Source organism: Poeciliopsis prolifica, unplaced genomic scaffold, assembly GCF_027474105.1.
Source record: "Poeciliopsis prolifica strain line A6 unplaced genomic scaffold, Auburn_PproV2 SCAFFOLD115, whole genome shotgun sequence".
Taxonomy (NCBI): Eukaryota; Metazoa; Chordata; class Actinopteri; order Cyprinodontiformes; family Poeciliidae; genus Poeciliopsis; species Poeciliopsis prolifica.
Window position 1 is genome coordinate 162,727 of NW_026562490.1, and position 12,955 is coordinate 175,681.

At 38.3% G+C, this 12,955-nt stretch overlaps 1 protein-coding gene across 4 annotated transcripts in view; it reads left to right on the forward strand.

Moving 5' to 3' along the window:
• Positions 1-12,955, forward strand: part of arhgap39 (Rho GTPase activating protein 39) — a 52,018-nt gene that overhangs the window by 21,092 nt on the left and 17,971 nt on the right. For 2 of the 4 annotated variants that reach the window (XM_055024098.1, XM_055024095.1), the window contains exons 3-5: positions 1,647-2,922; positions 4,244-4,408; positions 6,700-6,885. In XM_055024098.1, the coding sequence (XP_054880073.1) occupies positions 1,647-2,922; positions 4,244-4,408; positions 6,700-6,885 (1,627 nt within the window). The remainder of the gene's footprint in view (positions 1-1,646; positions 2,923-4,243; positions 4,409-6,699; positions 6,886-12,955) is intronic. The other 2 variants (XM_055024096.1, XM_055024097.1) reach the window with 2 other exon arrangements.

Sequence of the window (12,955 nt, forward strand, 5' to 3'; positions counted from 1 at the left end):
TCTGACATGTCAGTGAGTGTTTTACATCACAATGGAGGAATGTTGGCCTCTCTTCTGGCCCCAATCAGATTGATATTTAGAATTGAGCCATTCTAATACAAAATTTTGTCAAGATATTATCTTTCAGAGGTCTAAAGTCTAAGAAAAACATTCAATATAGTTTGTGATCCAGCAGCAATCTTTTTGTCTTTTTAAACATAAATGGTTCTTTCTAATTAAGTGAATAAAAATGTAAGAATTAGAATATAATATAATAGTTGTCATAATTAGGTCAAAGTAGATTGTACATTAAAGGTTGTTTGACATGGCACAATTTCACATTTTGCCCTGATTTTCTCCTTACGAACATTCCGAGTTCTAAGATTGTCAACTCTGTTGCAATAATAGTAACCGATCATCCTGCAGTGTGTAGTGTGTTATGTAGATCATTGGGACTGCTCAGATCTAAAATAGGGAGGTCATGCAGGTCATGTTGGCATGTGGGGTTTTCCCTGACTGTGAGCAGAACCTGTTGAATGGGACAGGTAGCCAATCAGAACACGCAGTGACTTAAGCACAGAGGGGAATCCCCAACAGCTGACCTGGTGCAACCAAGAGTCTGGTGGACATTGGAGGTGACATGTGGAAACTATCATGTGCTCAATACACATGGATGTTTATTCAGTTAAAACTATTAAGAAAAAACATAACTCGCCTCCAAATCAGTGCAGCAAATAGAGAAACTGCTACCTTTCATCAAACACCTTTTCTTTTTGTTTCATCTTTTATCGCTTAAAATGAGTCCACAAACTCACTGTTGCTTCTACATCGTCATCCATGTTTGATTATTCTAAATTCACTATGGTATTTTGTTGGTTTTACTGGATTTTCTTCTAGAACTGGGATGCAAGTGGAATCGGTTCTTGTGATGTGTTGCTCCTGCCTGTGGCTGGACACACGAACCGATCGAACCTGTTGGACTTTTATCAGCTCTGTGGTCACAGAGTTTTGGAAAATTGGATGACATTTCTTAAATCATGCCGTGTGAACCAGATTTAGGACTCAGAAGCTTTACTCTCATCTCGACCACTGCCCTTATGCTCTCTGACCCTGGTCGCTATGGTAACGCTTAAACATCCCTTCAAAATAAGATATAGATGAGCAACAAAAACTAACATTTAATTTTTGTGAAAATTTTAACTCATGATAACGACTAATGAGAGCCCTGAGCTTGTTTCTCTGCAGCGAGACGGTCCCATCTGGGAAACAATGACACACAAAGTGTTGTTTATGCACAGGGTGCTTGGTCGTGTGGCGAAGCAGTTTGAAGGCTTCATTCCTTCATTAGCGAACCGGTCACCACATATCATGCAGAGCAGAATTGGAATGTGGGAATCACCTACCGGGATGAATCCATTCTCCTGTCTCTGCTCTGGGCCTTTTCTCCTTTCCAAAGAATCTGATCTAAATAAATTTATCCAATTTTGATTCTAACTTCTGTGTTTTTGCAGTTTTACAGAATATGTTATTGCCCTTGGTTTGCTTAATATCACTCATCCTTTTACTTAGACTGATTATTGTAAAATGCTTCATAAATACTGACCTGACAGTCGGACTTTCTTGAACTTAATTGTAATGTATAACTGCTTTTTTCCATATCTATTCAGGACTTCTTCTTTCCGCTGGAATACTGGTACAAAGGAGCGGATGCTCATCAAGGTGACAGACAGGGAGCCCAGCTTTTTGGCTCATCAAGGAAATGGCTACTCACTCTGTGAATCCCCAACGCCTGGAGGAGCCAACACCTTGCGAAACCGCCATTCATCTGGAGGAAACCCCCCCTCAGAACCAAATGGCTCACCGGTTCTCTACTCTGACCGTCGTCAGTCTCCATATCTGAAGCGAGCCGAGTTAGGCAGCAGTGGAACCCACCGCCGCCCCTCCGCTGAGTCCCAGCCTCCATCACCCCGTTACGCCTTTGAGCCCCCCCTGTATGAGGAACCTCCATCTGATTTTAAGCCACCACCCATCTATGAAGAGCCACCTATTGACATGAACCTTTCAGACTCATCTTCCCTTTATGGTACAAACAAATCACCATCCCGGAAGTCTCCAGCTCCCTTCTACCACTCCCCCAAGCAGAACCAGTCATCCTATGGTCAACTGGTTCTGACGAGGCAAAAATGTCCAGAAAAAGCTCAGAGCCTGGAGTACAGTCCTGTAGGAAAGGAATATGTCAAGCAGCTGGTGTACGTGGAACAGTCATCTTCCAGTCCACGCTTCAAGACTACTGACCGTCTACAGCGTTATGGTACTAATGGAGGCTTTGGTGGATCTTTTGGAGGGTCCTATACTCTGCAGCATAGCCAGTCTCTGATTAGAGATCCCCGCCAACTTTTGGACTACCGTGGAGAGGGAGGAGAAGGATCTCAAAGGTTTATCTTTGAAGACTCCATTTCCTGGACATCTAGTCAGACTCACTCTCTGTCCTCCTCCTCTACAGCTGGGCCAGGTGGTTTCTCCCCCAGTGGCAATCGTAAACGGAAGAGCCGCAAGCCATCCCTTCCTCAGGAGCTGGGATGCTGCGGAAAAGAGGAGCTCCCTGGCACAGGATCAGAGGTCATGCTGGCCCAGGCCAGGCTGGCATGGGAAGCCCAGCAGGTCATGAAACAGAGGAGCAGTTGGGACTCTGGTCAGGGAGGAGGAGTAACCCAATGCAGCAGCTCCAAAGATGGCTATGAAAGCGATGGGGCAGTGCCTCTCCCACTGCCAGGACCTGTGGTAAGGGCATTCAGTGAGGATGAGGCACTAGCCCAGGGCGATGGCCATCACTGGAAACGCAGTACCTTTGACCGTTTGGGGTTCCCTCAGGCACTGCTGGAGAAGAGCCTCTCTGTCCAGACCAATCTGGCTTCCCCTGAGCCTTACCTGCACCCTTCCCAGGTACAGCTGCTTTCACTGCTAGGAGAATGGAGAAATACTACTGTTAATCTTGTTGTTTGAATCTTATTTTTGCAGTAGTTCAAAAACTTTGGGACATGTATAACATTAAGATGAACCTTTGTGTTTTTTATTTGGTGGAACATTGTTGATTTCAAAAGACTTGCAATGGAAACAAACAAGGAGTAAATGATAGCCAAAGGCTCTTGGTCAACTATAACTCTGAAGTAAGAAGAAGTAGGTTATTAGTTATTATAAATGATTATTAGTTATTATTAATTCAGAGGAAATATTTTAGAGTCTGTTTCTGCTTTGAAAGCATGTTGATCTTCATGATCTTCAGTGTTGTATTAGTAGAAGAAAACCTTTTGGTCTCTTTCACAAACTGGTGTCTGTTGAAAGTTATAAAAACACTAGCAATAATTTCATTTCAGTTAAAATTTTTTCACTTTAAAGTTGATGCTTATTTACCCGAGATAAGTTTTCAGTTATTGCTTTTACGTGGAGTCTTATGCACTTCTCAAATTTTGGAGAGCAAAGGTCACCGCCAATGCTCACAGTTGGTCCAGAAACTGGATGCCTTCATCACATCCACATCTCATAATTGTCTTTATTCACAGTTATTATCTGTTTTGTGTGTGCTTTGAGGTGAGGTTGAGGGATTGTTTCCACTTCAGAAACTTTTCCACTAAGGGGATAGACTTTGGGGAAGTTTCTGTCCCTCTTAGAAACCAGGGCCAGATCAGAAAAAGCGGGTTGAAATCTACGCAGAAGAGAGTTAGGACTCTTTTGATGGATTAGGGGTTAAAGATTCATAATGACAAACATTTCTCACTGGTCTCACAGTAAATATCACTATTTTACAGAGTTTTGATAAAATGGGCCAACTGTTGTGGAAATATTCAATTAAAAAAAGAGCTGACTTCCAATTTCATTGCCTCCTTACCTCTGCTGAAAGAAACAAATGCTGCCAACATGGCCTTTTTAAAAAGATTATAAGTGGTAATTTAATAAATATTTTCATTGTTTCTATTCTGTGATCCAGATGAAAGTGGTCATATCTGTCCAGGATTGTTGATTGCTTACTGTTTATAGTGCTGTAGGGATATTGTAGTTATTGTATCTGCTCCTTTCACTTCCTATCACTTTTTGTTGAACATTATTAAAAACAATGGGTGTCTTCTGTTTTGCATTAGAGTATGTGTATTTACATTAAAAGTTGTCTTTGTCTAATGAACAAACTTTCTGCCACATCTCTTATTTTGTTGCAGCAGTTCTGTATTAAGGGATCGATGCTTTTTGTCTTTGTCTTTTATTCCAACAGTCGGAGGACCTTGGTGCCTGTGCCCAGTTTGAAGCCAGTCGAAATGCCAGGAATATGATGCCAAGTGCAAGCTGTGGCATATTCTCAGAATTTAGCTTGAGAAAGCCCTCCTCAGAGACTGACATTGAAAACTGGGCATCCAAGCATTTCAACAAACATACACAGGTAAAAGAAACCAAACTCCTGAAATTGTGTTCTGGTAGTAATCCTGACATTTTGCTTGTCAGTCTTCTGGCCCACTGTATGTTTTTTCTTTAGAGTTCAAATATCTGCATGTGTTGTGGACAAGTTATCAGAAAACAGTCATATAAATGATTACATATACATGATGGCAGTATGTCTATGAAATACAAACTAAACCAGTTTACAACACACATTTTATGTGGATAGAGTGCAACCAATTCAAACTTTATTCTGATACCAAAATGAACAGCATTGTGCTATAAAGATGGTAAGGTGTCTGATAAGTACATGGGCCCAAAATGGAAGTGAGATGCATTGTTTGCATGTAAGTGAGCTACACCACATGACTATGAGATGTAATGACCTCTACTGATAAGCTATTTGACTGACTTATAGAAAAGTCAATGAAGACCTTTAATGGCTTCCCCTGCTCTAATGCATAAATACATGAGATTTCTGGGATTTGCTGTGGTTATGGACCACTGTTGCCCACAAATAGCTCAACTGAGCAAATTCTTGTGAGCAATAACTCCAGATATGACTCCAAAACAAAGGAATTATATCTGCTCTTAAGGAGCTTCTTCCCCTTATTCACCAGCTGCACTGCTTCATGGATTTCAGCCAATCAGTGCTAACAAAAATGACTGGCACTTCTGGATTGGCTTGCACTAGTGTCAAGTAGCATTTCTCCTTTAATTTCCAATGTGATTACTCTGCTCTACTCCAAAGTAATCAAGTTTCCACAGATTCAATGTTCTAACCATCTGTGCTACCCATCAATCCGTTCTGCCTTGTGGAAATGCACATGTGCACATTGATGCTACGTCACATATTGCTTACTCAGCAAAGTTCTTGTCAATACATCTTCCCTGTGGATGTTGTGATTCGTCTGTTTTATTTCGCCAAAGATTATGGTAAGCTTTATTCAATGTATTTTACAGCTGACTTTCATTAAGCTGCTATATTTCTTCATGTTTTAAGTTTATATGACAGGGAGCTTGTAGCCATACATGTAAATGGCTTTAGTTTGTCATTTTTAATGTTGTTACTGTACTGGATACTGTAAACAAGTCATTGTTTGGCATCAACCATGTGAATCAGGACAAAATAGATTGTTTTTGTGGGTTATTTTGTCCCTACACTTTAGAATGGTTTAGTAAAGAAATGTGTTAAACAAAACATTTTAAACAGCATGTGGGTTTGAAGCTAATTTAACCTGGTACGGTAAATCTTATGGTTCTAAAATACAATCATGTAAATACACATAGAAATGAAGGCATAAATTAGGATTTTGAATATTTTTCTTAAAATATAAATTTAAGGTCAGCAAGCTGAACTGAATGAGGTTCTAGCAGCACATGATGGTTCTGAATGCTCAACTATTTAAAGTGGTAGAAGAAAGGATTGCATATGTCATCAAGTGGGTCTTCTCCAAAGCTGGAGAAGTAGGAGCCAGAAGAGGAGCCAGAAGAGGAGCAGACTGAAGCCAAAAATAGTGAAAATAATTTTTTTTTTAAATTTTTTTTATCACTTTTGTTTACAAATACTTCAATATTTCTTTTATTTGTTGTTATATGTAATTATTTTGGATATTTAAAATGGTTTCTGGTTCCAGTTGTAACTTTTCATTACAAGTTGAAGTTTACTGATCTTTGAGAATGTGTTTTCGTGTTACTATTATATTACTTTAAAATTGTCTCAAAACAACAATATTATCACAATAACTTCTGGGACAATTTATGGTCCAGCAGAATTTGCTATTGTAACAGGTTCTCATTAGATATGAGATTGTTGGTTATAATGGGTTGTTGCTATATTGTTGTTCGGTGTTATAAGATCTTGCCCAATGTGAACCTTTTGAGCCCCATCTCTGGACGGGCCTGGTCACATTATAGCACCGACTTGGCTCTGGCAGATCCTACACCAGCGGAGGGTTTGGAAAATCTGATACTGGGCTGGAACAAATACTTGTGGAAATGTTCTGAAAGCAGACTGAGTGGAGTGGAACCTGATCCATTTGAGCCAGTGGGGAACGGGGGTTAGAGTACACACATGTACACAAAGCTGTGTCAGAATTTTTGTTGTTTACACTCACATTTTACATTCTAGTTTATACATAGCTTGAGCAATGTATTGTGCAAGATCTTTTCATAGCATTTTCTCTTGTAAAAGAAAATCATAGTGAAGGCCTTTGTTATTATTGACTCTGTACTGTAACATGCTGTGTAATAGAATAGACAGATTCATGTCTGTTCACTGTCTTCCTACTGTAGGGTTTATTTCGGAGAAAAGTTTCCATTGCCAACATGCTAGCTTGGAGCAGTGAGCCCATCAAGAAGCCAATGATAGTGACTACAGACCGAGGCGTAAAGAAGGAGGCTGTGGACATCTTTAAGCTCATACAGACTTTTATGGGAGACCGTCGCTCCAAAGCGGACCCTCTTTCACTGGCTCTGGAGGTCTGTATTCAGTTTAAATCTTTGTTCTGTCCTATCTCAGGAGTTTAGAGAGCCGAGACACAAAAATCAGCTTTTTCCATCCCTGCTAGTTTCTTCCTATTCCTACTTCAATTACACCCTTGTGGGGGATTTAGTTTTCCATGATGTATTTGGCATCATATAAAACATCTTGTTGTACTTTTGGAAAAGGCTTCAAATGTAAACAACATAGGTAACCACAATGTTTCTCAATTGCTATACATTGCTAAAAATCAAGAAAATGACTTGAACATTTGTGGGCAAGCACAGGAAACCTCGAACTCGATAAGCTCTGATCTGGTAGGAAAATCTGCAGTGGATGTACAGTTAGTGTCCTTGAAAAGGTAACTTAATTACTTTACTGATAACTTGATTTGGAAAGTAACTAAATTAGATTGAGCCCAAGGGGAGCTGATTTTCTCACCATGGGCTCAAACAAACAAACAGACTCAACAAAATTGTTATGAAAATAAGTCTTTCTTGACTGCATTAAACATAAATACATATTTTTATCAAAAAATAAATGTACTTCTTGAGTTCAGTATCATAAACAATTACTTGCTTGATATAAAAATAGTATCTTTCTTGATTTTATTAAACATATACTTTTTTTGTGTTTTACAAAAAAAGTATTTCACTTTGTTGAACATAAATGCTTTTTTGCATACTCCTCTGAGGCAGCTTAGCATTTACAGTAGCAGGGATTTCTTATGGCAAGAAATGAAAGTGACAAAACCATGTTGAAGCGCAGTATTTCTTTTACTCCATAATGTCCAACTGACTTTTTTTTTTTAACGCTCCATCACTTACTGGTTTTGCACTGAGGTTTAGTTTTTGTAAGAAAGAGGAAGAAGAGAAAAAAGGTATGTTTGCATGTGTTTTGGTAATGTAATGCTTACCAGCAAGATTTGTGGAGCTGCTAACAGAAAATTAGCTTGATAGTGATCAGTTTGTGTTTGTATGAAGGTGAGTTTAACTTTAAGCAAGTTGATTCTTGTGATTGGCCATATTTATTTCTGAGGTGTTTTAGGCTCCATAATGTTTGATACCAACTTCTCAATGTTTTACATTGCCTTGCAAAATAGTTTTACATCAGACTACACACTTTAAAACATTTGAGCTACATTTAGTTGTCTACTGTTTTCTACTCTTTAAGTCAAATAAATTTAGTGAGTTTTAGATTTTGAACCTAAATATGAGTTTGTGAAAGATAAACTTCCAGTTGCAAGATTTGTTATTTTTTTATTAATTTTGTCAAACTTCCAACAGTTGAATAAACAAGAATTTTTAGGTTAGCATTTAAAAAAAAACTGAAAGAAGAAAAAGACTGGAGTGAGAACTAGAGTGTTTAGCGACATGTACATGCCACTCGAAGAATACACTTCATCTCACCATGAATGAGACAGAAGTGTGTTACATTGATCTGACTCTTAATGCAACTGACACTTTGCAAAGCTTGAGGATAATGTCCTGTTCATATTAAATGTTTTTGAGCGGAATTTACTGTGATGATTAATAAAATTCAATATCAGATCAGAGATTTTGTTCATGTAATTTGAAACTAGAATTTAAATTAGTCTATAGTAAAATAAGTCGTTATTTAACTTGATATTGTGAGTGAAAATAATAGATAAATGTGTGTCCTCTAACTAGCAGGGGGGCAGTTTTTGTCTCACATATTGTGAAAGTATTATTTGGTTTAAACTACAGAAATAAGTTATACTTTACAACTAGAAAATTCCTGAAGAAATTTAACCGGGGCCTGCCAAAGTGTGCCTGTCGGTTTGGACCCAGCGTTCTGATGCTAAACATTAGCATCCATGCTAAAGAAAGCTGCAATGTCATCAATACCATGTTGAGAGTCCCAAGCATGACTTACTGCATTAAGTAAGGGAAATAGCGAATACCTCATGCAAGGTAAAAGGCTAATGCTAATGCTCTATCTTGCTGCGCAAGACAGTGCCCTAACTTGAGAGGAAAAGATAATGCAAGCTAATATAATTGCAGCGTCCGCGGCGCTGCATTAGCCACAGACGAATCTTAAGGCTTTTATTTTGAAATTTTCAGAATGCTTAATTTTAAATGGTCAATGTAATCCCATGTACAACAGTGATTTGATTAAATCAGACATATAATGGTCAAAAAAGCACTTACTTAATATAAAAATGGTCAAGGCTTTTATTTTGAAATTTGTTTAAAGCTTAATTTAAAATTTCCACACTAATTCCATGTGTAACAATGGTTGGTTAAAATGAGTTATAAAAGGCCCAAAACACAGGCAGTTCTAAAGTGCAGCGTTTTCCTCTGAGTTCTGCCATGTTAGAACTACAGTGATGTGTTTTTGTAGTCCTAACCACTGGCCCTGCTGTGTTCCGTTGCTATGGTAACAGATCCTCTGCCAGCTGTGAGTCAGACAGGGGGAGACATAATTCTATCAGTTTGAGGCAGCCATTTTCACTAAAATAGGCATGAGCCAGAAAGGAATCTTAGGACTTTTATTTTGAAATTTTCATTAAGCTTCATTTTAAATGTCCAAAATAATCCAAAGTTTTACAGTGGTGTATATAAAAAAGTCACATAATCCCCAAGAGAGCAATTCCATAATATAGAAGAATGTCAGGGCTTTTATTTTGAAATTTTAATTCAACTTAATTTAAAATTACCACACTAACCCTGTGTGTAACAATGGTTGGATAAAATCAGTTATAAAATGCCCAAAACACAAGTAGTTCTAAAGGCCAACATCTTCTTCAGAGCTCTGCCATAATAAAAACTACAGTGATGCGTTTTTGTAGTCCTAACCACTGGCCCTGCTGTGCTCCGTTGCTATGGTAATGGATCCTCTGCCAGCTGTGAGTCAGACAGGGGGAGACATAATTCTATCAGTTTGAGGCAGCCATTTTCACTAAAATAGGCATGAGCCCAAAAGGCATCTTAAGGCTTTTATTTTGAAATTTCCAGTAAGACTCGTTTAAAATGTCCAGTCTAATCACATGAGTAACAGTGATAGTGTTAAATCAGTTCTAAAATGCTCCAAACAGGAATTGATATAAAAATTGTCAAGGCTTTTATTTTGAAATTTTTATTAAGCTTAATTTCATTAAGATTAATTAAACTTAATTAACACTAATCCCATGTGTAGCAAAGGTTGGTTAAAATCAGTTATAAAATGCCCAAAACACAAGTAGTTCTAAAGGCCAGCTCCTTCCTCAGAGCTCTGCCATAGTAAAAACTACAGTGATGCGTTTTTGTAGTTCTAATTTATAATTCTAAAGGCCAGCTCCTTCCTCAGAGCTCTGCCACAGTAAAAACTACAATGATGCGTTTTTGTAGTTCTAATTTATAATTCTAAATTCCAGCTCCTTCCTCAGAGCTCTGCCATAGTAAAAACTACAGTGATGTGTTTTTGTAGTTCTAATTTATAATTCTAAATTCCAGCTCCTTCCTCAGAGCTCTGCCACAGTAAAAACTACAGTGATGTGTTTTTGTAGTTCTAATTTATAATTCTAAATTCCAGCTCCTTCCTCAGAGCTCTGCCATAGTAAAAACTACAGTGATGCGTTTTTGTAGTTCTAATTTATAATTCTAAATTCCAGCTCCTTCCTCAGAGCTCTGCCATAGTAAAAACTACAGTGATGTGTTTTTGTAGTTCTAATATATAATTCTAAATTCCAGCTCCTTCCTCAGAGCTCTGCCATAGTAAAAACTACAGTGATGTGTTTTTGTAGTTCTAATTTATAATTCTAAATTCCAGCTCCTTCCTCAGAGCTCTGCCACAGTAAAAACTACAGTGATGTGTTTTTGTAGTTCTAATTTATAATTCTAAATTCCAGCTCCTTCCTCAGAGCTCTGCCATAGTAAAAACTACAGTGATGTGTTTTTGTAGTTCTAATATATAATTCTAAATTCCAGCTCCTTCCTCAGAGCTCTGCCATAGTAAAAACTACAGTGATGTGTTTTTGTAGTTCTAATTTATAATTCTAAATTCCAGCTCCTTCCTCAGAGCTCTGCCACAGTAAAAACTACAGTGATGTGTTTTTGTAGTTCTAATTTATAATTCTAAATTCCAGCTCCTTCCTCAGAGCTCTGCCATAGTAAAAACTACAGTGATGTGTTTTTGTAGTTCTAATTTATAATTCTAAATTCCAGCTCCTTCCTCAGAGCTCTGCCATAGTAAAAACTACAGTGATGTGTTTTTGTAGTTCTAATTTATAATTCTAAATTCCAGCTCCTTCCTCAGAGCTCTGCCACAGTAAAAACTACAGTGATGCGTTTTTGTAGTTCTAATTTATAATTCTAAATTCCAGCTCCTTCCTCAGAGCTCTGCCATAGTAAAAACTACAGTGATGTGTTTTTGTAGTTCTAATATATAATTCTAAATTCCAGCTCCTTCCTCAGAGCTCTGCCATAGTAAAAACTACAGTGATGTTTTTGTAGTTCTAATTTATAATTCTAAATTCCAGCTCCTTCCTCAGAGCTCTGCCACAGTAAAAACTACAGTGATGTGTTTTTGTAGTTCTAATATATAATTCTAAATTCCAGCTCCTTCCTCAGAGCTCTGCCACAGTAAAAACTACAGTGATGCATTTTTGTAGTTCTAATTTATAATTCTAAAGGCCAGCTCCTTCCTCAGAGCTCTGCCATAGTAAAAACTACAGTGATGCGTTTTTGTAGTTCTAATTAGCTGCTCGGCCCTGCTGTGCTTCGTTGCTATGGTAATTAATCCTCTGCAACTGTCATGTGTGTGAGACAGAAAGAATTCTATCTTTGTGAGACACCCAGTCAGTTTTGACTGAAAAAAGCGGTCCGAACAACTCCTTCCCATTCGGAAACCGTGATGCATATCGGAAAACCGTTTGAAGCGTATGAGAGGGCTATCTTTCGTCTCCGATAGTCCCGCTATTCATATCTGTACATCACTCACATTAATAACAGCGACGAAATAAAAATGGTGTGCGCTGAGGTCTGACATTTTTCAGAAATACATGGAAGTGAACCTGGCTGTGCGTGTGAAAATCCTGTCGCATCACTTTGCTCTGAAGCCCCTAGACAGAAAACCATAAGCCCTAGGAAAATTTTGAAAAAATTTTTTACCAGAGCAGGCATGCGTATCTATGTCATGACCGAGTTTGATACCGATAGGGCGATATTTGTGGTCGTGATGGCTATTTCAAAATTTATTTGGGGTCAAAATCGCACTGCTTCCCACACTAACGAAACGTCAGTTACACTCTAGTTTTGGCAGTTGGTACCTGACAAAAAATTTTTGATGGTTTTTCGCTTTTTACTTTTTTATCGTAACTCTGAATCCCACCAAAAGTAATAGCACCCTTCCCGGCGCCGAGCCGCACGATTTGATACCACTTTTGTGGGTGGGCTCGCAGCGGTACGAGCCGCATTCCGGTTGACGGAAGAAAAATAAATAAACTAGAAAATTCCTGAAGAAATTTAACCGGGGCCTGCCAAAGTGTGCCCGTCGATTTGGATCCAGCGTTCTGATTCTAAACATTAGCATCCATACTAAAGAAAGCTGCAATGTCATCAGTACAATGTGGAGAGTCACAAGCATGACTTACTGCATTCAGTATAGTAAATATGGGTAATAAGTAAGGGAAATAGGTAATACCTCATGCAAGGTAAAAGGCTAATGCTAATGCTCTGCCTTGCTGCACAAGGCAGAGCCCTAACCTGAGTGGAAAGGATCATGCAGGATAATCTTATTGCACTGCCTACGGCAGTGCACTGGTGGAAAACAGAGAAATGCTAATGTTTGTGCTAATGCTAATGCACTGTCTTGCTATGCAAGACAGTGTCCTAACTTGAGAGGAAAAGATAATGCAAGCTAATATCATTGCAGCGCCTGCGGCGCTGCATTAGCCCCGGCCGAATCTTAAGGCTTTTATTTTGAAATGTTCAGAATGTTTCATTTTAAATGGTCAATGTAATCCCATGTATAACAGTGATTTGGTTAAATCAGACATATAATGGTCAAAAGAGCAATTATTTAATCTAAAAATTCTCAAGGCTTTTATTTTGAAATTTTTAAAGCTTA